Here is a 27,260-nt window from a genome sequence, read left to right as displayed (position 1 = left end):
TTTTGTGAGGTTGAAAAATGTTACATAGGTCAAAATATGAAATAAAATAATGAGAAATGTTAGCTAACTACTCGAATATACATTAGTAACTTCAGTTGTGTTTAGTTGCTTCTGTGAAACAGTACAACTGAGCATAGTTGTTTGCTGTGTAATCAATGTAGTGTTAGCATTTTGGCTAGCTTTTTGTCACCTCTACCTGCTTACTGATGACTGGCATGAAGAACATTGCCCCTCTCGGTGGCATAGCATTTTAAACTGGAAATTTAAATATGAAATTTCTGTAAATGTTCTATTGCACCTTTCTAACCTCACAACAGTGGCTTTACCTGTTATAAATGGATAGGTTAACTGACTGTAAATTTTGAATGCTTCAGTGTTTAACTAAAAACTTAATCTTTAATCTTGTGCCCTGTAACCAACTCAGGTTCCTGTTACCATGTCCAAGTTTATTAAACCCAAACTTAAGGTAAAGTGTGTATTAGTATGCGTGTGTTTGTTTGGAATGGTTTGCAGTGGTGACACTCCTTTTAAACGGTGTGGATCTGTAGAATACTGCATTGTTTCTGGAATGTTGAGATCAGGAAGGAAGGAGCCGAGCGTGTGCTCATTCCTCTCTGCTGATGTTTTTCTTCCTGAAGATTTTCTTGCTGAGAAATCGCATTGGGCAGGGCAGTGACTTGGCTGCCTCCCCATACGGCCTTACCACTGCAGCGGTGATGCGTCTGTCTGCCTGCACTGCAGCCAGAGCCAGAGAGATGGAGGGACACGCAGTCACGGATGGCTGTTCTTCTTCTCTCTGATGTTTTTGCCTAGTCATACCTCTTGAGGCTCATATATAGCTTTGAGAAGCTTGGGCTAACCCTGAGAAAACGCACTCACCAGCTAGGCATAGACAGACTGAGGTTGATTGTTTTTGTAGTTGTAGATTATGAATTACTGGATGCTTAATTTTGAGTAGGAATTTTAAAAGGTAGGTATGGCTGCCATTTTGATAACTGAGATTTTATGCATGCATATTATTAAATCTCTCCAGGCCTCAGTTGTGCATGGCGTGTGGGTGTTTCTGCTTGATTTTACAGTGTGTGGGAATGGATTAAATCAGACATCCACTGGTGCAGTTTAACTCTATACTGATCTTTGCCAGTTGTTTTGATTTAATCCTGAGTTTGATGGTGTGTATTTAGATGTGAGTGTGGAATGATGAATAAGTTATTGTCTTCTTTCCTTACTCTGTGGTTCTTGCAGTAGGATACTGCAACCATGAATACTTCATGGAGTGAGCCTCGCCTAAGAAAGTGCTTCACTTCAGTTGTTTTCATGCATCTAAAATTCCCAAGGACTGTTATTTAATAGAAGAACAATGTGAGAGAGCCATAATATGCTGTGGCTTTATATACAATACAGATCTGTGGAAAATGTAAGTCTTTTGCTCTTTGTATGAACATCACTGAGAAAAAAAAATGGCCTCACTGCCTCATTCTTCAGGCCTTTTTGCCTCATATTATAGTTGAACTGTGCCCAGCTGGAGAGCTTGGACACAGCCCACCCGTTTCCTGGACATTAATCTGGCTTGTGTTCTCCATATCTGTCTCTTGGCCTTCAGTAACAGATGTGTTTCTATGGAAACTTGAATGGTTATGAACATGAACTGAGCTTGTTTCCCACTGATGCTGATTTCCCTGTGGGAGCAGTGCTCCCTATTTCTGGTGCGTTTTGTCTTGCTAAAAGTGGGGCATCATATAACGTTATTAGGGGGCCACGTTAAGGAGTCCTATAGAACAAAATATCAATCACCTTCTAGGCCTATAATGATTTATTGGAAGTGGTGACAGTTTTTTGCATTAACTCTTTACAAAGAGAGACATGAGCTACCTGTGAAAATGTAAATTTGTCTGTCTGTGATTAACACTAGGGTGGGCAATATGTATACGTTATCAAGATGTATTGTGTTCCGGTGTATTTAGGTTTATTCTTCAGTTACTGATGAAGTTAGGTGTGCCTATGGCATTCAGAAATAGGCAGAATGCTCTTGAGTTCCTTACATATTGCAAAAAAAGATCTGTCGAATAAAAATTATTAATTTCTGGTTGCATATTTGGAGCTACAATCCATATTCCTGATTCCTCTTAAGCTTTTTACATAGTATTATTCATTGAAGCTGCTTAAAATCATAGACCACCATTTTGCTGTTCATTAGTGGTATGTATATGACATTAAGTATCGTGTTCATATAGTTTTGCCATTTAATTAACTTGATTATGTCAATATATATTTAATCCATCAAATCTTCCCCATACACACATTGTCTCCTTGCTCTACTTAACATATTTGTGCAGCAGTCACACTGGGGTTTATAAATATCTCAGCTCCTCTCTGTGAGATTAGTTTGAATGTCTTTGAAATGACAGCCTCGTTATCAGGTCAGGTTGGGAATAGGAGGCATGTCTGTAAGACAGATGTGATTATCTAGAGGGCTAGGATATAGTCAGCAGCTCTAAAAATGACAGATTGACCCAGTTGAGATGAAATCTACGTTTGTGTTTCTGATTCTTGGTTTGATAAATTATCTAAATATTTTTTAAGGAATTGTTTATATCGGATTTTAGCTAATTCACAGACATGGTTTCGCTGTAGTTGAGTAAAGCTGACTGATGTAGGTAAAACCTCAGAATGCACACACAAAATAGTACGTGTTTTAATCTTTGTAATGACAGGCACTACCATGTAGTTCTTGGTAACAGCCGCTATTCCGTCTGGCCACTGAGCGGTTTGAGGGTGTGAGCCTGGACTTTGACTTTGTCATCATGTGGTTGGAATGTGAGAGGGCTATCCAAGAATGCTGTTCATTGACAGAGTGTATGGGAGAGAGGAGAGGAAGGAGAATATTCCAGAGCTGCAGTGTGGAGCGCTAATAATGTTGAAGGAGAGCCAGAGTGAGCTGGAGTAGGAGGGGGGAGAACAGAGCAAATGCGTAGGAGAAAGTGTGCGTTGGTGTTATCTCTACTGCACACACTGCTAAAGGCTCTATCTCTTACTACGGCTGCAGTATATTAGAGCCTTGGCGCAGGAATAACGTTCTTGTTTTGGTGAGTTCTTTCCAAATATTAAGCATTTTCATTCATTAGTCTTCGCTGGGTGTGTATCTTTCATCTGACTGTTAGAAACAAATTTTGAAATTATTTAATCTCTGATACTATTTGTAATGGGCTGAATTGAAGACCCTGAGGTCAGCTGACTCACACTGGGGTGTGGTCTCTTTTGGGCGGCTGTGAAATATGCAGCGTCATGCCTTTTTGTTGTAATGTTATGTCAGCTCATTCATGTTTGGTATGAGTCCTTTCTGACAGCGCAAGGCTAAAAGCTGTTAAATGCTTTGTGGCAATAGCAGACCACACTCTTTAAAAAGGATCGCTGTACAATGTCATGCATGATCCTGACCATGGCCCTGATCTTTATCCCAACCGAGAGTTATCAGGCTGAATCCGGTCGAAGCTGCGCTAAGTCCTCCAGCTGATTTAAGCAGACAGTGAATTGGTGACTGAAGGGGCAGGCAGGCTTGGGGGAGGGGGCAGGTCTCTTATAGCCCATCTGGGCAGCAATAAGGTGGGTCAGTTCAAAGAGCGTAATCTCTCAACACTTTTAGGCTAATGCACATTTCTGACCCTGTTCACATCTGGGTGTTTAGGGTGGCTTGGTTTTAGGCTTTATTGTTTATGCTGTAATGCTCATTGGAGGGGGTCATAGCTGTTGGCTAATAGTAGTAATACCATAATAATGTCCAACCAGCAGTGCCTCATTTTTAACACTGTGGCAGCTCAGAAAAATTTCAGTATTTTCAAGTGGTTCTTTTCATGGTTAAACATTTATTCTATAACTTAGTTGTGCATGCTTCTTTAAACCCTTTTGAAATGGTTCTCTATAGCAGAGGTAATTGTTATAATTCACAGAACATTTTCTTTATGTCAGTTTTAACAAAGTATTTGTGGCAGATGTATGTAATACACAGTTTCAGACAATTAGTCTCTCATTGGCAGACGCTGGTGTGCACTGATACCCTAATATCTGCCTTGTCTTAATGCTCACACTTTTCTCAATTACACTCTAGCAGTTTCCCTGAACTGTCCTTGAGTTTATACTGGAAGCTGTTTGTCACGGCTGCTGACCAGGCCAATATCTCTGTCATGGAAGCTCACTCCGTATCTCTTGCTTACTGTCTCTGTTTGTCATACTCTCTGCTGCACTCTCAATAATTTATAGTTCTAATAGCATCATGAAAAGTCTCCTCATTTTCTGTCTTTTTCCAGCACCTCCTCTTTTTCTCATATTTATTACTCGCCCCATCCCCCTACATTACTGACTAGAGCAACAAAGAACTGTATTGATTTAGGCCATTCTGGAGCCTGCCATTCTTTTTATTGTTCAAAACATTCCCTTGCTTTCTGCCTTGGGCCATTGACCTTGGGCTTGGAATAGCAGTCACATGACTGCTTATAATCACTGAATAGAGTTCATTTTCAGCACCGCTTATTCAAAAACAGCTTTTTTTTTATAAAGCATATTTAAAACATTGTGTGACTATATAACTTAATTCCCTGTAACTTGTAAAAGCTAGTTATTCAGAACAGGCTAAAAATAAGGTATATGAACCTAAAGGAATATAAAACCTATGACCAAAATGAAAAAGGCTGAAATACTGTACACTGCAGTGGCCACAACTGTTCTCACTGAAAACATCTGAAAGAATCACTTGCTGAGCTCTGCAGTTCCCAGCTAGTCAGAGATAAGACTATTCTCTCCATCACCCTGACATCTGTGCCATTCCTTCAGAAATAGTTTTCAATGTTTCCTCTATGCCCAACAATCCAGTAAGCCTGGCTCTGGCAGGTGCCAATATCTGGTTTACCAGTAATGGTCACTGCAACAAGGGTGTGGTCTTTCTGTTGCTTAAATAAATTACATATACATTCATTACCTGACCCTAGTGCTCCACTTAGGTGGAGCCTGGTGTAGTGTTCTCAGGGGGTTTTAGTGTGGGTATCCAGGGGCTGTCAGTGGGGGTGGACTGTGGGGTTAGTTCACAGGGGGCTGACGGCAGCACTCTCTTTGTGCCTGTTTGTTCAGGGACATGAGGAATTTCCGCTGGCCCCCTCGTGTGCTCAGCTGTTGTTCAGGACAGTCATGTCTCTCTAGTCACGACATGTCTGCATGCTGTTAAACTCCATCTTGTTAAAAGTAATGAATGAAAGAAATTATAGCTGCATCATAAGGTAAATGTCTGAATCTTTGTGTAAATACTCTCTGATTTCTTTGAAAGCTTGTTTCTTTTTTTTAAAGAAATTTAAAATCTGGTTTCTAGACTTTTGTTAAGATTTTAACTTGGCTGGCTTTTTAAAAGGAAATGTCCTGAAGTTGTGATGCGTGCAACCAATCTTCTATCTCTGTGTGTTGTAGAAGATGGATACAAGTGGAGTGAAAGTTCTGGAAACGGCCGATGACATCCAGGAACGGCGGCAGCAAGTCCTGGACCGCTACCGCCGTTTCAAGGAGTTGTCGTCCGTGCGCAGACAGAAACTTGAGGACTCCTACCGCTTCCAGTTTTTCCGCCGTGATGCAGATGAGTTGGAGAAATGGATCCAGGAGAAGCTGCAAATCGCCTCTGATGAGAATTACAAGGACCCCACCAACCTGCAGGTGTGTCTTTTCATATACAACTCCATCCAACTCTAAAGTGATTAATTGCTGTTTCACTGCACAATACGTCAGCTGAAAATCATCCATTACAGTGATTCTGCTACAGATAAATGTATTTGTTGCACACAACCCTAGTGCAGGTTTATTAGAGCATACATTAGTTGCGAAGCCAAAGATAATTTCATTAACAGCACAATTTGTCACATTTAACAGTTTCAGTTGGTAAATTGCTTTAGACAAGGCTCAGGTAATTTCATTTTGTTATAAGAATATATTTGTTTAAAAATTGCTTGTATATCGTGGGTGTCAAGAATTACTTGCAGGTTCAAAATGTTATCTTTAAATGACAAAGGAAAACAAGAATTTATATGTATATTTTAGAGCCCTTTTTTTGTTTCATTCAACATGAAGTGCACAGTGTGAAAGCGTAGCTGGCATTTTCAGATCATGTCATAAAACAGACTAGAAATTTTTTTTTTTTTTTTTTACAATAGCCTCAATATGATTTTTATTGATCTGCGGAGCTGTACAAGTTGGAACTGGAAAGGTATTTCCATACTGTAAAGTACATCATCAGGAAAGCATATTAACCTTTGCCCTTTGATCACTCATATTTGATATTCACGCTGATCAAAGTTCTTGAGTTATATTATTACACAATAAATTGTCAAGAGATTGAACCCACAGGCAAAACAATTAAATGAGACTTATTAATTCATATAGATTACTTAAAACATATTCTGTTTACTTTAAATGAACTTGCTTATTACAAAAAGAGCATCAGTGGTTTGTGTCAACACAGTATGTGAAACTTTCTTCTCGTTTAATTTCCTTGGGCTTATCTAATGTTTCTGTCTCCACAGGGAAAGCTTCAGAAACACCAAGCCTTTGAAGCTGAGGTACAGGCCAACTCTGGCGCTATCGTCAAACTGGACGAGACTGGCAATCTCATGATCTCTGAGAGCCACTTTGCATCTGAGACCATCCGCGTAAGAGCTCTCTTTCAAATTACAAATGAATCTAATTCAAAGGCAGAGATGGTTATTAAATTATTTGTGGATGTTTATTTGAAACGTAAAGTAATAAAATGCCTCGTATTAACCATTCTCATCTTTGACTCAGTCCTTCACGCCTTACCGGACTGCTCAGAGACCAATTGTTAAAAGTGTCAATTATGGAAATTATATTCAAGTAGGTGACTGGGTGCTGTGCTTTCTTAGATTTTGGTGAAATGTTCTTACTTCTTACTTTTGCTTCATTGAACCTTTCTGACTTGAACTGTGTGCAGTGGCATTTATTAGGTTTATTCACTGGACATTTTCATAATAGCTCTGTTTAACTCGAAACCTGTGCTGGAGACCCTTATATTTCACCCCATTTTTCTCTCATGCAATCAGGATGAGTCTAGTATTGCAACTGATGTTCTCTGTTTGCTGATTACAGACTCGTTTGGAGGAGCTGCATCGTCTGTGGGACCTGCTCCTTCAGAAGACCAAGGAAAAAGGAGTCCGTCTGCTGCAGGCCAAGAAACTGGTGCAGTACCTGCGGGAGTGTGAGGATGCCCTGGACTGGATCACAGACAAGGTCAAATATCATGAAACATGGCACCCTTCTCACTGATTAAGTCTTATTTACTGCAGACATACCCTGTTTTCATATTTTTGAAATGTAAACATTTCGAGTGCTATTGTGATCTAAGCACTAAGAAGTGTTCTATAATACAATATTATTGTAAAAATATAGAAAATATTAGTTTCTGCGTAATGTACCTGACAAAAAAAGAATAATTCTTATTCTGATTTATTTCAAAAGTTTTGTAACACACAATATGTGTTCTTTCTGCAGGAAGCTATTGTCACCTCAGAGGAGCTGGGACAAGATCTGGAGCATGTGGAAGTGCTGCAAAAGAAATTTGAAGAGTTCCAGACAGATTTGGCAGCCCACGAGGAGCGTGTGAACGAAGTGAACCAGGCTGCAGCTAAACTAACCCAGGAGAATCACCCTGAAGCTGAGCTCATCCTGAAAAAGCAAGAGGAGGTGAATGCAGCCTGGCAGAGGCTGAAAGGGCTGGCCCAGCAAAGACAGGGAAAGTTGTTTGGAGCTGCTGAAGTGCAGCGCTTCAACAGGTAAGAATATGTTATTTGTGTATTTATTACTGGTGTGATATGTTGGAATATATTGTCCTGTTCTTTGTAGTATACAAAACAAAAAATGAAACGAAATCTAATTAAATTAATACTTTGAATGTGTTAATTAAATAGAATCCTAAATCCAATTTAAAATGTATAGAAATTAATAAAATACAGTGGCAATGAGTACTGTAGATCATTTTCTTCAGTGACATGAATCTACGTTTTTGACGTGTAGGGATGTGGATGAAACCATCAGCTGGATCAAGGAGAAGGAGCAACTCATGGCCTCAGATGACTTTGGCCGTGACCTGGCCAGCGTTCAGGCTCTGCTGCGCAAACACGAAGGACTGGAGAGAGATCTGGCAGCTCTGGAGGACAAGGTCAGTTTAATGGCATTCTCTGACAGTATGGACCATTATCCATACATTTTCAACCACAAAAGCATATTTGTTCAGTTTCGTTCCTTGTGGATTAAGTTCTACCTTTCAAATGCTTACATTTTTAAACGATTGTCTTAAGTGTAACATGTGATACAAATTACTGAGCCATGCAGAAGTTTGAATACTCTTAGTTGTGTTTTGTTGATTTTGTAAATGAAAATGTAATTTTTCTGCAATCTTAGTGAACAATTTCTATTTATGTTTTTCAGTATTAAATAACAAAATGGTTACTAACAAACAAATAGCAAGGAACTATTAATCGAATTTCTGCAATTCATTTTTTTAATGTTTTAAAAATGTAAAGTAAAAGGTTAATCATTCACATGGTGTAATTTTTTTGATGAATAATTAACCATTATAATCACAATTAACCATAGCCATTACCAAACTATTACATCATTATTAATTTTATGTTTTGTTGGGGCTTGATATTGACTTTACTATGTCTTTTTACAAATGCTTACAAATCTTTTTACAAATCCATATGTTTTAGTTAACAGCCCTAGCCATATCTGTAGATGTATCATTCTCTATTATTCTTTGCTCAGGTCAACACTCTGGGTGGTGAAGCAGAGCGTCTGCAGCAGACCCACCCTCAGAATGCCTCTCAGATCCACCTGAAGAGAGACGAGCTCATCACAAACTGGGAGCAAATCCGCACACTGGCTGCAGAGCGCCACGCTCACCTCAATGACTCCTATAGGTCTGCACATTTAAACTGAGCTCATTTTTCTTTCACTGTGTTTCCTTCTTTTGTAATGTTTGCATTAGTGTTTAACCTTATGATGTAACCCATAATCTAAACTCAGTGATGGGTCTTGATCAAAGGTTGTGTCATGTTCTCCAGGCTGCAGCGATTTACAGCAGATTTCCGAGACCTTACCAGCTGGGTAACTGAGATGAAGGCTCTGATCAATGCTGACGAGCTGGCCAATGATGTGGCAGGAGCTGAAGCTCTGCTCGACCGCCACCAGGAGCACAAGGTTAGCCACCACTCCTCTCAACTTGATCAGAGATAAAACCCAGACTTTGTAATAATTAGCTTATTAGATAGGTATTTTATTTATAAAGCTTGAAAGAACAGAATTTTTAGATGTTTAACATTATCCTTGCTACAGGGTGAGATTGATGCCCATGAAGACAGCTTCAAAGCTACGGATGAGGCTGGCCAGGCCCTCCTGAATACTGGACACTATGCCTCAGAGGAGGTGAAGGAGAAGGTAGGAAATGCACCCTGTCTGTAGGTGAACTCTATAGTGTCTCACATTAAAACTACAGTACCTTCAGGGCAATGCATTGTTAACGTTTTTTTTTGTTGTTGTTTGTTTTGGCTGCAGCTGGGTATTCTTGCTGATGAGAAGGAGTCTCTGTTGGAGCTCTGGGAGCTGCGTAGGCAGCAATATGAGCAGTGCATGGACTTGCAGCTTTTCTACAGGGACACAGAGCAGGTTGACAACTGGATGAGCAAACAAGAGGTATGTTTTTCAAATTATTTTGCCATTTAAGCCTGACTGTCAACTTATGTTTTTTGTAAATGTTAATTTATGTAGGAGTGGGCATAATGGCTGGTTATAGTATGTAAAGGACATAAATATAGAATGCAGGATTAGGCTGGGCTAATTCAGATTATATTAATAGTTATAAATAATTGTGACATATTTGATCAAACCTCAGAATATCAAACATTGTGATGCTTAAGTTATATCCTCAAAAATTATATAGCAATATGGCATTATTTTATAAGTAATTTAATCCTGGTTTCTAAGGCATTCCTCCTGAATGAGGACCTGGGTGATTCCTTGGATAGTGTGGAGGCTCTGCTGAAGAAACATGAAGACTTTGAGAAATCTCTCAGTGCCCAAGAGGAGAAAATCACTGTAAGATAAATCACTTTTTATGCCGTTGGTTCTTTATCATTTACTTGTCTTCAATTTAAATCAGACTTTATCTTCTAATTGCAAAAAATGTGAAGTTTTGTTCTCCTTATGATGTACCTGTATTATTTATATTGCTTAGGCTTTGGATGAATTTGCAACTAAACTGATCCAGAACAACCACTATGCCAAGGAGGATGTTGCCACCCGCAGAGATGCAGTAAGTATTCCGCAATGTCCCAGAAATATACCCAACTGGCAGTTTCCTCTGCTATACGCTGACAGTGGTGCTGTGTCATTGGAGCTACTTTGTAAACAGAGTGAATCTGTGTTTTTCAGTTGCTGAGTAGACGTAATGCCCTCCATGATCGCGCTCAGTCTCGCCGTGCTGCACTGGAGGACTCTTTCCATCTGCAGCAGTTTTTCCGTGACTCTGATGAGCTGAAGAGTTGGATCAATGAGAAGATGAAGACTGCAACGGATGAGGCATACAAGGTTAGTCTATTACTAATTGTCGCTATTGTAGCATTTTGTTTCCCTTTTTTGCTCTCACTTAAATTTAATATATTTTCTGTATACACAGGACCCCTCCAACCTGCAGGGTAAAGTGCAGAAACACCAGGCTTTTGAGGCGGAGCTCTCTGCCAACCAAAGCCGCATTGATGCACTGCAGAAATCTGGCCAGGAGCTGATTGATGGGAAACACTACGCCTCCGGTGAGGTGGCTACACGTATGGAAGAGGTCAGCTCCCAGTGGAAGAAACTTCTAGAAGCCACTGAGCTCAAAGGTAATGCTATTCAGTGAACTCTACATTTGCTCAGCAAGTTTAGGCATTATATATGCATCCTTTTTAAAGAATCAAAGTACACAGAGGCAAGCTTATTAAAAAGCCAGATAAAGGCTATTATTTTCTGATATAGTTTACATTTGGGTATTACATTGTCAGCAACTTATGGACTGTGACATTATTAGAAGTGCATACATGGTCCAGCAGCCTCACAGTTCCTTTTTATCAGGCATTAAGCTGCGTGAAGCCAACCAACAGCAGCAGTTCAACCGCAATGTGGAGGACATTGAGCTCTGGCTTTACGAAGTGGAAGGTCACCTGGCTTCTGATGATTTTGGGAAGGACCTGACCAGTGTTCAGAACTTGCAGAAGAAACATGCTTTGCTGGAGGCTGACGTTGCTGCCCATCAGGTATTTTATGCATATTCATAAAATTGACATCTTAAATTTGATTGTATTATAGAGTTGGTAAAAATTTAGGTGGCCCTTTTTAATTCAGTACCAGATTATGATATTGTTTGTACCTCTTTCTGTTCTCAATAGGACCGCATTGACGGCATTACCATTCAGGCTAGGCAGTTTCAGGAGGCTGGTCACTTTGATGCTGATAACATCAGGAAGAAGCAGGAGGCCCTTGTTGCCCGCTATGAGGCTTTGAAAGAGCCAATGGCTGCCCGAAAACAGAAGCTGTCTGACTCTCTCCGGCTGCAGCAGCTCTTCCGTGACGTTGAGGATGAAGAGACCTGGATCAGAGAGAAGGAACCCATTGCTGCTTCTACCAACAGGGGTCAGTTAACCATTCAGGTGGCAGCTGATCAATTGCTGCAGTCTTTTTTTTCTGTCTGTCCTAAATTCTTCCTCTTTTCCTGGTATAGGCAAAGACTTGATTGGGGTGCAGAACCTGCTGAAGAAGCACCAGGCCTTGCAGGCTGAAATCACAGGTCATGAGCCACGCATCAAGGCAGTGACTCAGAAGGGCGAGGCCATGGTGGATGAGGGTATGGGATTTATTTATTTACCCCCCCCCAAATGGCAAATGCCATTTTAATGTTCTGCAAAAGAAATAAAATCATATGCCATATGCGATGTGTTAATGAGATATGTGAAAACCAGCTTTAAGTTTTTCTTTAGTAATGATTTGTGTCTCTCTCTTGCAGGCCACTTTGCCAGTGAGGATGTGAAGGCTAAGCTGGGAGAACTTAACAATCGCTGGGACACTCTGAAGGGTAAGGCAGCTCAGCGCAGGCAAGACCTGGAGGACTCCCTTCAAGCCCAGCAGTACTTTGCAGATGCCAACGAGGCTGAGTCTTGGATGCGTGAGAAGGAGCCCATCGTAGGCAGCACTGATTATGGCAAAGATGAGGACTCTGCTGAGGTGAGTGTATAAATGTACAATTGACAGTTACTGCATGGTCTAGTTGATTCTAAACCAAAATTAGTAATTTTCTCAATGCTCCTCACAATACTTTATCAAAGAGCAACTAGTGGATTAGATCCATCAGAAACTCTATATCAAACATATTTAAACATGGTCATTCAATGTGTTGGGCCAACTTTAAATTAAATAAATGTTTTAATAAATTTCATAAATATTGTTTGCTTGTAATATTGACCCATTACGGCTTTTAAAAAGCTAGACTATGTTCATTTGTCTGTACATGAGCTATATACTGATAAACAGTTTTGTTCCCCAGGCACTGCTGAAGAAGCACGAGGCACTGATGTCTGACTTGAGCGCCTATGGCAGCAGCATCCAAGCCCTGAAGGAACAGGCTCAGGCTTGCCGAGTGAGTCTTAATTTCTACTGCATTTGATGACAGAAGGAATCTGAAGTGAATTATGTCTTACTCGTCTTGCTCAATTGTGCATCCAACAGCAACAAGTGGCCCCAACTGATGATGAGACTGGAAAGGAATTAGTGCTGGCTCTATATGACTATCAAGAGAAGAGTCCTCGCGAGGTCACCATGAAGAAGGGTGACATCCTCACCCTGCTCAACAGCACTAACAAGGTACCTTCTCATAACATTAAATGGGAATGTTAGAATGGTAAAACTCTCTTGTTGGTTGAATTTTAAGCACAGTAATACAACCCCAATTCCAATGAATGTGGGACGTTGTGTAAAACATAAATAAAAACAGAATATGATGATTTGCAAATCCTTTTCAATCTATATTCAATTGAATACACTTCAGAGACAAGATATTTAATGTTCAAACAGATAAACGTTTAAGTTTTTTTTGCAAATATTCACTCATTTTGAATTTGAGGCCTGCAACACATTCGAAAAAAGTTGTGACAGGGGCATGTTTACCACTGTGTTATATCACCTTTCCTTTTAACAGCACTCAATAAGCCTTTGGCAACTGAGGAAACTAATTGTTGAAGCTTTGTCTGTGTAATTCTTTCCCATTCTTGTTTGACGTACAACTTCAGTCCAGGGCCTCCGTTGTCATATTTTGTGCTTCATAATGCACCCCAAATTTTCAATGGGAGACAGGTCTGGACTGCAGGCAGGCCAGTCTAGTACCTGCGTTCTTTTACTATGAAGCCACGCTGTTGTAACACAGGTAGAATGTGGATTGGTATTGCTCAATGTGGCCTGGCTTGCTCAAATAAGCAGGGACGTCCCTGAAAAAGACTGAACTTGTTTTGAAGACTTCATTGAAGTTTTCACACACATCTTGGATGGCAGCATATGTTGCTCCAAAACCTGTATGTACCTTTCAGCATTAATGGTGCCTTCACAGATGTACAAGTTACCCATGCCATGGGCACTAACACACCACCATACCATCAGAGATGCTGGCTTTTGAACTTTGCGCTGATAACAATCTGGACAGTCCTTTTCCTCTTTGGCCCAGAGGTCACGATGTCCATAATTTCTAAAAACAATTTGAAATGTGGACTCGTCAGCCCACAGGACACGTTTCCACTTTGCGTCAGTCCATCTCAGATGAACTCGGGCCCAGAGAAGCCGGTGGCGTTTATGGGTGTTGTTGATATATGACTTTCGCTTTGCATATTAGAGTTTTAACTTGCACTTGTAGATGGAGCAACAAACTATGTTCACTGACAATGGTTTTCTGAAATGTTCCTGAGCCCATGTGGTAATATCCATTGCAGAATGATGTCGATTTTTAATGCAGTGCTGCGAGAGGGATCGAAAGGTCACAGGCATTCAATGTTGGTTTTTGACTTTGCTGCATACTTCAGATTCTCTGAATCTTTTGATGATATTATGGACTGTAGATGATGAAATCCCTAAATTCCTTGCAATTGTTCTTATAATTGAAACGTTCTTCTTAAACTGTGGGACGATTTGTTGTTCACAAAGTGGTGAACCTCGCACCCATCTTTGCTTGTGAATGACTGAGCCCCTTTGAGGATGCTCCTTATACCCAGTCATGACACTCACCTGTTTCCAGTTAACCTCCAGTTAGTCTTTTGTTGCCCCTGTTTCAACTCTTTTGGAACGTGTTGCAGGCCTTAAATTCAAAATGCGAGACTATTTGCAAAAAAAAAAAAAAAAAAATCGATTTGAACATTAAATATCTTGTCTTTGTAGTGTATTCAATTGAATATATTTTGAAATGGATTTGCAAATCATCGTATTCTGTTTTTATTTATGTTTTACACAACATCCCAACTTCATTGGAATTGGGGTGGTAAATGTGATCACTATTAAATGCTTGAGTCAATAATGTAGTCACAATTTCTAAACGTTCTCTTAATGATGATTTTGTAAGAATATTAGAAGATTATTCAACCAACTCTAGCTTAGTTGTTTTACATTGTTCTGTGCAACATTATCTGCTAGTGTAAGACAGCATTCCTATACAAAAGCATGTAAGTAGTTAGATAAACTTACGATATTGTTACATCCATTGAAAAAGAATAATGTTATATTACCACTTGGGTATAGCTACGTTACAGTCATTTTTGGTGAATATTGAACATGTAAAAATATGCAACATATTAAAAAAATGCATTATATTCTGCCATTGCTCCTCAGGATTGGTGGAAGGTGGAAGTAAACGACAGGCAGGGATTTGTTCCTGCAGCCTATGTAAAAAAGCTGGACCCAACACAGTCCTCTTCTCGTGAGAACCTTCTGGACGAACAGGGCAGCATTGCTCTGCGCCAGGATCAGATTGAGAACCAGTAAGAAGCCCTCATTTACTTAGTGAGATTTCTGTGGTAGGCTACACTAAAAATAATTAGAAATATTTAACCCTTAACTTCTTTTTCATCTCCTTCCCTCCTGTAAAGATCAGCTTTTTGCAAACTGTGAAAACTAATTCATCATTTGCTCTAATGTTTCTGCCTTTCTTTATCTCCCCCGCCCCCGTTTCTTTCTTTCTCTATTCTAATCACTAATGCCTGCATATGTGCTTGGCCTGCCTTGTGGCAGGACTATGGTCACCAAGGAGGTGTGCAGTGTATCTGTACGCATGAAGCAGGTTGAGGAGCTGTGAGTAGGACCCACACCTCCCATTTATGCTGTTTATAATCCAACAAGACTCCATCTGTGAAACCTCCCATGATTCCATAACTCATCTTCTTTTTAGTAGTTGCTAGTGCTGATGTAGATGTTGTGACTGTAATTTTGACCTCTCATCATTCATCCATTGCATTTATTCAGTTTTCTTTTCTCTGCAAGGTCATCTTTCCATGCCTCTTCTATTCATGAAAGGGATAGAAGCCATATTACTCTCTCCTAAATCTTGCCTAATGGTGACACGTGGACATTTTTACCTTTTCCTCGTGTTTTTTGCCCTCCTCCTACTGTTTTCTTTGGATGCTTCAGTACTTGCTGGATTTTGTTTCAGCTTAATTCCACCAACATGTCATTAGCCAATCGCAATCACAGCCAATTGAGTTGATTAGAGATACTTGCTGATTGGGTCAAAATCCAGTAAGACCACAGATAATGAGGAGGTCAGTTGAGTGCACCAACAGGATCCTGATCATTTTCTGTTTATCCCAGGTATGGCACTCTGCTGGAACTCGGCGAGAAGAGGAAGGACATGCTGGAGAAGAGCTGTAAGAAGTTCATGCTGTTCCGTGAGGCCAATGAGCTGCAGCAGTGGATCAATGAGAAGGAGGGAGCACTGACTAATGAGGAAGTGGGCTCGGACCTGGAGCAAGTGGAGGTGCTGCAGAAGAAGTTTGATGATTTCCAGAAGGTATGTATCTGCAACGTACCTGTTTGTATCTTAACCCTTTTTCATGCTCAAAACATCTGTTTTCAGTTCTGGCTTGAGTTCAGTAAGAGTTAAATTCCTGTGTTAAAATGGTTACTAACCATTTTGTCATTGTATATCCTTTGTCTCCAGGATCTGAAAGCAAATGAGTCTCGTCTACGAGACATCAACAAAGTGGCATCAGAGCTGGAGTCTGAGGGACTGATGGCTGAAGAGGCTCCATTAGTGCAAGCACAGGTGAGCAACTTTTTTTGAAATATTTTTGATTGAAGGTATGCTCTTAATGAGTGTGTTGAAATGTTTAGCATGTATACAAAACCTGTTACATATAATCTGCTATTAAACATGTTTGTATCTTAACATAGGAAATGTGTAACCTCCGCTGATAGTTTTTATGTCTGGAAAATTAAGGGATTTGTAAAGATTTTTTATTTTTAGACTAATTACTTTGAAGCTTAACCTAATATTTTCTCCCTATCTTACCTCCCCTCCTTTCCTACCCCTGTCAATTCCTCTCAGCAACAAGAAGTGTTGGGCTCTGCTCCTGGCAAGGTCATTATTTAGTACATATTCTGCATGGGGTGTCTGCATACCTGAATAAATAAGATTCTGTCAGTAGATTTGAAAACATTAATTTAATCTCCTTTTATTTTACAGGATGAAGCTGATTCCAAATCTGCCTCTCCATGGAAGGTAATGTGAAGTCTATGTTTAAATGTTAAGTACTTGCAGAAGTTGTAACTGTATTGCCTTTAATATGGGAAGTAGTAGATGGGTTGATTGTGCATGAAAAATTATTGGAGTTTTTCTTTGATGGAATTTGGGGTCTCTCACACTTTAATATTTTTGTGGTGGTTGGTTCTGTGTGGAAAAATAGAACCCTGTTCTGTAAATGAATGTGGTGACTTTTCTCTTGACTGGTGTGATTATTTCTATTTTGTTTCCTCCTGTCCTTTCTCTCCCTGTGTTTTATTTATTTATTTATTTATTTTTCTTTTTTCAACTTGAACTAGTCTATTCGCATGGCTGTCCAAACGACGGCTAACTTTAATACTATTAAGGTAAGCCCATTGTGCTACCCTCTAAAGCCAATGTCCCCTGCAACCATCCTCACTAAATCCACCATTATATCCCCTGTGCCTCGAAGACTAACTCCCCTGTTATGGTCCATCGTCTCTGGTAACTTTTGTGTTGATTCCCATTATGTGATCTTACCTAACCCTGCTGTAATTTCCAAGGCATCCGTCCTGAATTGTGTCTACCGTCATGTGATCTCATTGTCATTCTTTTCCCATTTTTGATGACATTTTGTAGATAGTTTTTATCTGCCAGAATGTCAGTATGCCTGCACATGTAACCCCTGTTGTAACTCGTTTTTTGTTGTCATGCACCTAAGCATTTTGCATATCATCATGAAACCTTCTTGTGTTGTACCCAAATATTATGTCATATTACTTTTGCTGGAAAAAAACTGTAGGCTGTAGCCAGGTTTCCATCCAGCTGTCCTATAAAATTAAAATATTGTAATATAATCTTTGCAGCTAATAATGTTTCTATCAGGTCTATGGAAAAGAATACATACTCTTCAGGACTATTTCATTTAAAAAGAAAAAAAAATACTGAAAGAAATTGTTCAGTTTACACAGGAAATCTGTGGAGGCAAAACATACTGGTAAATAGAACAGCTCAGGATCTATGGCAGGAGTCTTGTGATGGTTCACCATTTAATACAATTCAGTATTTTTCCTTTGATAAGATGTATTTACATTTTTCTGATAAACTGATACCTGTTACTTTCTGTTAGGTTTTCTTTAACTATAACTGAACACAACCATTTTAACATTTAATTGTTTTATTATTTATTTGTCACATTAACAGGATTTATTTGGCAAATATTTCCAACAAAAATGTTTTCTGTTTCAGTCGGTATATATTTATTTAAAATAATGTATATAAAAATACTACTATTAAATATGTGGCTGGAAACCTAGCTAGCAAATGATAGATTTTAGACACTCATAGAGAATCTGGCAGAGCATGGTTGGATTCTTATGAGGCTACCATGCTATTAAATTCGGTGAGGTTAGAGAAAAGTATTTGTGATAGAACTGTAATCATAAGATCATAAGTCATTTTACAGGAGTTGAACAACCGCTGGAGGGCCCTGCAACAGCTAGCGGAGGACAGGAGCAACATGCTGGGAAGTGCCCATGAGGTTCAGAGGTTCCACAGGTATTTAAGAGTCAGCATATTTTCACACTTTAATTTTCAGTTAATTTAGAGTAACATACAACAACTTTAACCAGGAGCCACCATGATTTATAGAAACAATATATATATATATATATATATAAATTGCTGGTTAAAATCCTAAAACCTAAGGTTGCTGAGTAAAATTAATTACTTTCTTGATTAACCCAAAAGAATCGCAATCATTTTGCAGGGATGCGGATGAGACCAAAGAGTGGATTGAAGAGAAGAACCAGGCCCTTAACACTGACAACTATGGCCATGACCTGGCCAGTGTTCAGGCACTGCAGCGCAAACATGAGGGCTTTGAGAGAGACCTGGCTGCTCTCGGAGACAAGGTACACACATCTGCATTCTCCACACTGCTTTGGTCACATTAGGTGAAAACAATCTTATTCTAAATTGCACTGTGGTGCCTATTCCAGGTGAACTCCCTGGGCGACACAGCAGAGCGTCTGATCCAATCACATCCAGAAGCTGTGGATGACATCCAGGAGAAATGCACCGAGCTGAACACAGCCTGGAGCAGCTTGGTTGGCCGTGCTGACCAGCGTAAAGACAAACTGGGCAATTCTCATGACCTACAGCGCTTCCTCAGTGACTTCAGGTAAAGGAAAGAGTTCAGGAAGTGTACATGTATTTAGATTGAATTATGTTGGACTAATAATAGAAGGGATATTTTATTCAGTTCTCCAGACATTTTTGGCTTCATAGACCTTGGTGTTGTTATTGCAGTATATACCTGTCCTTTCCGCTAAAAACATGTTTTTATTTCTGCAGAGATCTAATGTCTTGGATCAATGGTATCCGAGGACTTGTGTCCTCTGATGAGCTAGCTAAAGATGTAACTGGAGCTGAAGCCTTGCTGGAGAGACATCAGGTCATAATAATAATCCTTCATAAATATACTCTTTAGTAACTCTGCTCTTCTGATATTAAATATATTACAGCCTGAAATGAGAAATGCCAAGTTGTGGAGTATTTTTCCTTATTTATGTTAAATGTCTCAACAGGAACACCGTACTGAGATTGATGCCCGTGCAGGTACCTTCCAGGCCTTTGAACAGTTTGGCCAACAACTTTTGGCTCGTGGTCACTATGCCAGCCCTGAGATCCAGCAGAAGCTGGAAGCTCTGGACCGCGAGAGGGCGGACCTAGAAAAAGCCTGGGTGCAGCGCAGGATGATGCTGGACCAGTGCCTGGAGCTACAGGTAATCAAGTTGAGAATAGATTCTGCGACCATGTGTTTAATGCTTTTTAGGAAACAATACAATATCTTATATAACATTCTCCAAAATAAGATCCCTTTTAGTGATTGATGCCATGCCTGTTTTCTTCAGCTGTTCAACCGTGACTGTGAACAAGCAGAGAACTGGATGGCAGCAAGAGAGGCTTTCCTGGCCAGTGATGACAAGGGCGACTCTCTGGACAGCGTGGAGGCCCTCATTAAGAAACATGAAGATTTTGACAAAGCCATCAATGTGCAGGTTAGTTCTGTTGTCAGTCAGAGTTCTGTTCACCTTCTGTCTCCAACTTATGGATATGAATTCATAGTTTCTCTCATTGATCTGCGCACGCTGCTCTCTATCACAGGAGGAGAAGATTGCTGCATTGCAGTCGTTTGCTGACCAGCTGATTTCTGCTGACCATTATGCCAAGCCTGAAATCTTTAACCGTCGCAATGAAGTCTTGGACAGGTTTGAATTTTACTTCGCTGTTAGACCTTAACCCTTGGGAATGTTTTTTTTGTTCAAGTTTGTGTACTGAATGTGAATATATTACCACCACTAGGTGGCGCCGTCTGAAGGCTCAGATGATTGAGAAGCGCTCTAAGCTGGGTGAATCTCAGACACTGCAGCAGTTCAGCCGAGATGTGGATGAGATTGAGGCCTGGATCAGTGAGAAACTGCAGACAGCCACTGATGAGTCTTACAAAGACCCGACTAACATCCAGGTAGGTTATAATTCTTCAGGAACTTTGCTATCCTCTGCCTGACAGCCCTTATTTGTGTAATTCTTTAATTCATTGTAAATCTAACCTTGTTTAATGGACCTTTATGGTCAGTTTTTACCCTTGTTAATACAGACCCTTTGAACAAATACAGTATTACAATAAAGTATGTCTCTCCTATAACTCCTTCACCTTGTGTGTGTGTGTGTGTGTGTCGGGGGGAATGAAACTGAACCTCTCTCTGTTCTCATTGTCTGTTTTAGCTGTCCAAGCTGCTGGTAAGTTGAGTAGTGTGTCAGCTAACTAACCCCAGTTAGAAATCTTCACGTGTCTGCGTCTGTTGTGTCTGTAGACGTGTATTAGTTGTGTCCCAGTGTTTTGCTTCTTGTGGATTTATTTTTTTATCCTGTCATCATATAGACTGTGCACTTTTGTTTTATAATTTATCTGGTTGGTTCCACCATTGAAATAGTTTTTTTAATTATTTAATTGCTGGGTGCGGTGTTCTCCCCTTTTTGCTGTTTTATTGTATTGTTCGTGTTGGGCTGTCTTGTTTGGAATCTGTTCCATACAACGTATATATGGATAGACAACCGAACTGAAGTTGTACATTAATTTTTTAGTCAGCTGCAAGACTATAAGGAACTCCTGAGTCCAGGCCATTTTATTCTATGGGAAAATGAACAGGATTTTTAGAAATCGCTGCTATGTTAAAAGTTTTGACATGAGTTTTCTTTTACTCCAGTGTCACTGGATCCTCTGAATTTTGAAAATTTAATGCAAAAAGGTGTTGCAATACTTTGGCTTTTTTGACCTCATAATCCAGTGGGTTCCATGATCTTTCTTTTTTTTTTTTTTTTTTTTTTTTTTTTTTTTTTTTTTTTTTTTTGTTATTTTTTTGCCACAGAATTAAATGGAGGCAATTTTTGAAAACCTCATTTATTATTTTTCCATATGCTAAAAGGCCTAGACCCAGAGTTTCTAGCAAGGTGCTAACTGCAGGATAATGACACAACCTCAGAGATATAGTGAGCTATACTCACTATAGTAATACTATAAAAAACTGTTATTTCAACCAAAAAAAATGTAAGGAAATGTTTCCCATGATTGAAAGAGATGGAGAGCTGCCTTGACAAGAATTCTGCTTTGCTTCATTTTAGCTGCTTGTTAAAGCCAGCAGAATGGGTTAGCCACGTGCAGTGCTCTAAAGGCTTATGCAGTGGAGGACAGTGCTTCATTTGTGTGTGTACTTGCAAGCTATAGCTATTTCTTAGACATCTCTGTCTCTTTCTGTCTGGATTTAACAACTGTGTGGAACAAAGAGGCAAAACAGCCCAGCTCTTTTGAGTTATCCACAGATGCTCATTTTGTGCTGGATTGTGCCCTCCACCTCATTTTTCTAAAATATTCATTCATTCATTTGTAGTAGTAATATTAATTATCTGTTCTTGTTTAATGGTGTATTAATTTCACATTCACCACTGCTTATGGTGTGTAATGGCACCATCCACTTTCCACTTTGCATTTTAAAAATGGTTCTCTTTAATTTTTAACATAAGGATAAATGCTCACTCACTTAACCACACATTTATCAACCAACCATTCTCCCCACAGTTTTAAAAATAGAGATTACTGTCTGCTGAGCTGTTTTATTTATGTCTGTCATTTGTGGTTCACTACAGTAAGCCTAGTATAACTTTGTGCGAAGGCAGAGAATCACAAAGTCAGCCACTCTAGCATGTCTTATTATGTCTATTCCTTGCTGCTTTCAGAGTAAGCACCAGAAGCACCAGGCTTTTGAAGCTGAGCTTCATGCAAATGCTGACAGAATCCGGGGAGTCATCGATACTGGCAACGCCCTCATCCAGAGAGGTGCATGCGCTGGAAGTGAAGATGCCGTTAAGGTAAATGTAAAGCAAAATATTTAAAATATTTTAGTTGTGTGTCTAAGAGAACAGAAAGTAGCAGAGCAGGGGGAGAGAGTCTTTTCTGATACAGGGACAAAAACATATGACCCCTCTTACCATTATGTAAACTTGTTTGTTTGTTACATTTTATACATGTTAACAATAAATCCAAAGGCATTTCCCCTTTTTTGTTTTAGTAATATTTATGATCCATTTTTATGTTGTAAAAAATTTCAGAACACTTAATAGATACACAATAGATACGCTAATATAACAAAATAATTAATGTGTTGATAATTTTATTGCTAATAGGGCCAGCATTTTAATAGTACATGTCATATTCCTATTTATGTTAATTGGTGTTTTAGACTTGATAACCATATCTAATGAAGGAGAGCTTTTTGTGTGTTTCCAGTCTCGCCTCGTTGCTCTGGATGAGCAATGGCAGTTCCTGGTGAACAAATCTGCTGAGAAGAGTCAGAAGCTGAAGGAAGCCAACAAGCAGCAGAACTTCAACACTGGCATCAAGGACTTTGACTTCTGGCTCTCTGAGGTATAAATTTGTCTTCAGTGCTTGCACCTCTATACTGGCATCTGACATCAGTTACATTTCAAGTAAACACACCAGTGGTAAAAGTCAAAACTAAATGAATAATGCATAATCTTCAACCCAGGTGGAAGCTCTTCTTGCTTCTGAGGATTACGGTAAAGATCTGGCCTCAGTCAACAATCTGCTGAAGAAACACCAGCTTCTGGAGGCAGACATTTCTGCACATGAGGTAAAGTAAACATACACCAACCAACCACAACACTGTTGTCGTCCTCTAGTCCTACATTACTGCACGCAGGACTGACTTTTCTCAGTCCTGCAGTGACACAGAGAGGTTCATAAACTCCAGCAGTACTACTGTCCGATTCACTTGTACTGGCATAAACACACCACCCCCATGTTGGTGTCACTGCAGCACTGAGAATGATCTATCACCCAAACCATACCGGTTCTTTGGGTGTTCTGATCTATGAATAACAGTGAAAGTGGCAAACGAAGTATGCAGAGCAACAGACGTGTCAATTCTTTGTAGCGTAACCAGTGCTCGTAGCGAAGAACAATGAAGATAAATTGTATCCAACTCTCCTTGTGCTTCCAGGATCGTTTGAAGGACCTGAATGGCCAGGCTGATAGCCTGATGGCCAGTAATGCCTTCGACACATCTCAGGTCAAGGACAAACGCGATGCTGTTAATGGTCGTTTTGGAAAAATCAAAAGCATGGCTGCGGGACGTCGTGCCAAGCTGAACGAGTCTCATCGTCTTCACCAGTTCTTCAGGGACCTGGATGATGAAGAATCTTGGATCAAGTATGTGTATTGTAGTAGATGTGGATGAGATATTTACCACACTTTTTCCAGAAAACTTTGAAATTATATAATGTTCTCTAAAAATAAGCACACCTTCCTTTTGTTACGTATAGAGAGAAAAAGTTGTTAGTGAGTTCGGAGGACTATGGACGTGATTTGACAGGAGTACAGAATCTGAGGAAGAAACATAAGAGACTGGAGGCTGAGCTGGGAGCTCATGAGCCAGCCATTCAGGTGAGGAACTGTCTGGGTTTCTTTTGCTTCTAGCAGTGCCAGCTTTGATGGTGTAGTTATATAGTTGAAAGCTAACATTGACTGTCTTCTCTAGTCTGTGTTAGAGACTGGGAAGAAGCTGTCTGATGACAACACCATCGGGCAGGAGGAGATCCAGCAGAGGTTGGCCCAGTTTGTAGAGCACTGGAAGGAGCTGAAGGATTTGGCTGCTGCCAGGTGAGTCTGCACTCAACACTTACTCATTTTTCTCCAAAGGTGTATTATGCTGATCTCATACAGCATCATTTGTTTTAGTATTTTGGAGCATACCTTGGTGTAACTAGTTGTTTGTTTGTGTGTGTGTGTTGTGTTGTGGGTTTTAATTTAATATATATATAGGGGGCAGAGGCTTGAAGAGTCGCTGGAATATCAGCAGTTTGTGGCAAATGTGGAGGAAGAAGAAGCCTGGATTAATGAGAAGCTAAATCTGGTTGGAAGTGAAGACTACGGTGACACACTGGCAGCTGTGCAGGTATGTAAACAGCTTTTAAAAAAACAATGTCTTCTACTACTCTTGTAGTACTTGGCTGACAATAGTTTAATTTTCTTTTTTGTTGTTTTAGGGCTTGTTGAAGAAACATGAAGCATTTGAAACTGATTTTACTGTGCATAGAGACAGAGTGAATGATGTATGTTCCAATGGAGATGAGCTCATCAAGAAGGTATAATTCATTCAAGAGATAAAAATAGTAGTGTGGAAGTTCTTAATTACTACAAACACGGAATACAGAAATTTAAATATCCTTGCTGACAACACTCTGTGCAGGAGAATCACCATGTTGACAACATCACAGCCAAGATGAAGGCCCTGAGGGGCAAAGTTTCTGAGCTGGAGAGAGCTGCAGCTCAGAGGAAAGCCAAGCTGGATGAGAACTCTGCTTTCCTGCAGTTCAACTGGAAGGCTGATGTGGTAGAGTCCTGGATTGGTGAGTGAAGACAGAACTGAATATCATTTCAAAAAATGTTGGTCTTTTTGCAGGAATTGCTAACCTCTGACTTGTGTATTATTAGGAGAAAAAGAGAACAGTCTAAAGACTGACGACTATGGACGTGATCTTTCTTCAGTGCAGACGCTTCTTACTAAGCAGGTATGTTCATAGAGAAACTGAACACCTGCTCAGTATCTAAAAGAGCTTCAAAGCTGTCTCCTGCAGTATTGTTCAGCTAATGAACTCCTTTGCTACAGGAAACCTTTGATGCTGGCCTTCAGGCCTTCCAGCAGGAAGGAATCACCAACATCACCGCCCTGAAGGACCAGCTCCTAGCGGCCAAACACGTGCAATCCAAAGCCATCGAGGCACGTCACGCCACCCTGATGAAACGTTGGAACCAGCTGCTATCCAACTCTGCTGCCCGCAAGAAAAAACTACTGGAAGCTCAGGAGCACTTCAGAAAGGTGAACAGCACCATTCTCAACATTTGTCCTTCATTAGCAGTCCTGACTTGTGTGTGTTTGTGTATTTTCAGACTGAAAAGAATGCAGAGGTTGGTTTGGGGACTGATGTGTACAGTAGTGTTCACAGTATTTAGATCATTTTAACAAGGCGCTTTATCTACTTTCCCATCCAGGTTGAGGACTTGTTCCTGACCTTTGCCAAGAAGGCTTCTGCCTTCAACAGCTGGTTTGAGAATGCAGAGGAAGATCTGACGGACCCGGTGAGGTGCAACTCCCTGGAGGAGATCAAGGCTCTGAGAGAGGCCCACGATGCTTTCCGGTCTTCACTCAGCTCTGCTGAGGCTGACTTCAGCCAGCTAGCAGAGCTAGACCGCCAGATCAAAAGCTACCAGGTGGTGTCGAACCCTTACACCTGGTTCACCATGGAAGCACTGGAGGAGACCTGGAGGAACTTGCAAAAGATCATCAAGGTATGAATAAGATACACATACATTTTCTTTGATTATTACCTGATGCATATCTATTAAACATGCACTTAAAGGATATTTTGACTATAAATTACATACAATTGCTGCATGTGCTTTACAGGAGCGTGAGCTGGAGCTGCAGAAGGAGCAGAGGAGGCAGGAAGAGAACGATAAGCTCAGGCAGGAGTTTGCTCAACATGCCAATGCATTCCACCAGTGGCTGCAAGAGACCAGGTACAAGAAGATCGGAACAATGATTTTTAGCCCATATATCCTTTATTTAGATGTTATTTAAGCAGACTTTACATGTTTCTACTGCATGCAACATAGGTCTACAAACATTTGATTCAGCTTTCATTGTCAGCACATTTCTGCTGCTTGGATGTCTTATATTCACAAGCATTACATGCAGAAACTCTTTCTTAAAATCACATAAAATCAGTGCATGCTTTGCTGTGTTATGTGTGAATATCGTGTGGTGAGTGGGAAGATACAGTTTAAATCACAAGCTTTAACACAACCACATAAGTGGTCTGTGGACGTTTTGTAAGGAAAAACGGGCTTCTTACAGCGCATCTCTAATTCATGTGGGTTTTGATAAGTGGCCATAATGTCACTGCTTGTTGTTTAACTGTTTGTTTTTCTCTCTCCTTCCCGCTCTCTCGCTGCTACTCCTGATGCTTGGGATCACTTTTCTAATCAGGACATATCTTCTGGATGGGTTAATATCATTTTTTTTCAATATCATTCTCTGTGTTAAATGTTTTGTGTGTTTGTGTGATAGAGATATTGTGAGACTTCAGGAAAGTAGTGTAGATTGTTACAGTGTCAGGGAGTGAAAATGTCACTGAACTGTTAGGACAAAAGAGGGTGTTAGAAATGAATGGTTACGTAATGAACACTCATTTTCTTTTGTAACACCAAAGAAAACATTCATGTTGTAATACCTTGTGTATCGCTCTTTAAATTTCCCTCATGCCTTTTCCCACTTTCCTTTGTGTTACTGTATATTTTGTCTATTTCCAAATGTCTCCCTTTGTTCGTTTATGCTATTTTTCCATTCCTCCCTCTCTCCCTGCTCCTCTCTGAATAGCATAGCCTATCGGCGGGTTATCCGTGTCTATCAGTATGAAGTCGATGATGATCTTTCTGGAAGGTTTTTTCCATTTTTCTGGTTTCCCCATCTGGCCCCACTCCTTTTCCCCACATTGTTTGGGTTGTCCCTCTCATGCACTCGAGTCTAAAAACCACCATTCGGGCTCTGCGTGTGCTCAGTGTCCTCTACTAACATTCACTGCAATGTGGCCGCGAGGCAAGCGGATGGACCTTTCCAGCTTCCTAATCTTACAAGCCTGGCTCCACTCCAACACTGTTGTGACGAGTGTATTTAGTTCACTTCTTTTATTTTTAGGTTTTTCTTTTGGAGAAAATATCTGTGTACCAGACTCAGGGCTGGAAACTGCATCAAGATCTGACCATTTTCCTGATCTTAATTTTGGACTTCCGCACACTTTTTTCTTTTCTTTT

At 40.1% G+C, this 27,260-nt stretch overlaps 1 protein-coding gene across 4 annotated transcripts in view; it reads left to right on the top strand.

The window, feature by feature from the left end:
* The window catches only part of sptan1 (spectrin alpha, non-erythrocytic 1), a 34,214-nt gene that overhangs the window by 3,891 nt on the left and 3,063 nt on the right, over nt 1–27,260 (top strand). The window contains exons 1-49 of one of the 4 annotated variants that reach the window (XM_066645097.1): nt 5,452–5,691; nt 6,555–6,680; nt 7,135–7,275; nt 7,537–7,817; nt 8,059–8,203; nt 8,812–8,966; nt 9,111–9,246; nt 9,382–9,483; nt 9,601–9,738; nt 10,030–10,140; nt 10,280–10,357; nt 10,477–10,632; nt 10,721–10,925; nt 11,155–11,336; nt 11,469–11,712; nt 11,801–11,923; nt 12,083–12,300; nt 12,620–12,712; nt 12,802–12,936; nt 14,941–15,089; nt 15,340–15,399; nt 15,916–16,114; nt 16,265–16,369; nt 16,652–16,684; nt 16,790–16,825; nt 17,146–17,193; nt 18,273–18,364; nt 18,576–18,720; nt 18,808–18,989; nt 19,163–19,262; nt 19,396–19,593; nt 19,723–19,869; nt 19,976–20,079; nt 20,174–20,336; nt 20,597–20,611; nt 22,106–22,237; nt 22,656–22,793; nt 22,915–23,019; nt 23,389–23,597; nt 23,711–23,831; nt 23,926–24,047; nt 24,210–24,342; nt 24,434–24,532; nt 24,637–24,796; nt 24,882–24,958; nt 25,057–25,266; nt 25,440–25,736; nt 25,855–25,967; nt 26,437–26,454. In XM_066645097.1, coding sequence (XP_066501194.1) covers nt 5,455–5,691; nt 6,555–6,680; nt 7,135–7,275; nt 7,537–7,817; nt 8,059–8,203; nt 8,812–8,966; nt 9,111–9,246; nt 9,382–9,483; nt 9,601–9,738; nt 10,030–10,140; nt 10,280–10,357; nt 10,477–10,632; nt 10,721–10,925; nt 11,155–11,336; nt 11,469–11,712; nt 11,801–11,923; nt 12,083–12,300; nt 12,620–12,712; nt 12,802–12,936; nt 14,941–15,089; nt 15,340–15,399; nt 15,916–16,114; nt 16,265–16,369; nt 16,652–16,684; nt 16,790–16,825; nt 17,146–17,193; nt 18,273–18,364; nt 18,576–18,720; nt 18,808–18,989; nt 19,163–19,262; nt 19,396–19,593; nt 19,723–19,869; nt 19,976–20,079; nt 20,174–20,336; nt 20,597–20,611; nt 22,106–22,237; nt 22,656–22,793; nt 22,915–23,019; nt 23,389–23,597; nt 23,711–23,831; nt 23,926–24,047; nt 24,210–24,342; nt 24,434–24,532; nt 24,637–24,796; nt 24,882–24,958; nt 25,057–25,266; nt 25,440–25,736; nt 25,855–25,967; nt 26,437–26,454 — 6,716 coding nt within the window. In that variant the 5' untranslated portion in view covers nt 5,452–5,454. Of the gene's footprint in view, nt 1–5,451; nt 5,692–6,554; nt 6,681–7,134; nt 7,276–7,536; nt 7,818–8,058; nt 8,204–8,811; nt 8,967–9,110; nt 9,247–9,381; nt 9,484–9,600; nt 9,739–10,029; nt 10,141–10,279; nt 10,358–10,476; nt 10,633–10,720; nt 10,926–11,154; nt 11,337–11,468; nt 11,713–11,800; nt 11,924–12,082; nt 12,301–12,619; nt 12,713–12,801; nt 12,937–14,940; nt 15,090–15,339; nt 15,400–15,915; nt 16,115–16,264; nt 16,370–16,651; nt 16,685–16,789; nt 16,826–17,145; nt 17,194–18,272; nt 18,365–18,575; nt 18,721–18,807; nt 18,990–19,162; nt 19,263–19,395; nt 19,594–19,722; nt 19,870–19,975; nt 20,080–20,173; nt 20,337–20,596; nt 20,612–22,105; nt 22,238–22,655; nt 22,794–22,914; nt 23,020–23,388; nt 23,598–23,710; nt 23,832–23,925; nt 24,048–24,209; nt 24,343–24,433; nt 24,533–24,636; nt 24,797–24,881; nt 24,959–25,056; nt 25,267–25,439; nt 25,737–25,854; nt 25,968–26,436; nt 26,455–27,260 lie in introns of those variants that run through there. The other 3 variants (XM_066645099.1, XM_066645098.1, XM_066645100.1) reach the window with 3 other exon arrangements.

This window comes from Hoplias malabaricus, chromosome 15 (assembly GCF_029633855.1).
Source record: "Hoplias malabaricus isolate fHopMal1 chromosome 15, fHopMal1.hap1, whole genome shotgun sequence".
In the NCBI taxonomy this organism is placed as follows: domain Eukaryota; kingdom Metazoa; phylum Chordata; class Actinopteri; order Characiformes; family Erythrinidae; genus Hoplias; species Hoplias malabaricus.
This window is presented reverse-complemented; position numbering and strand designations above follow the sequence as displayed.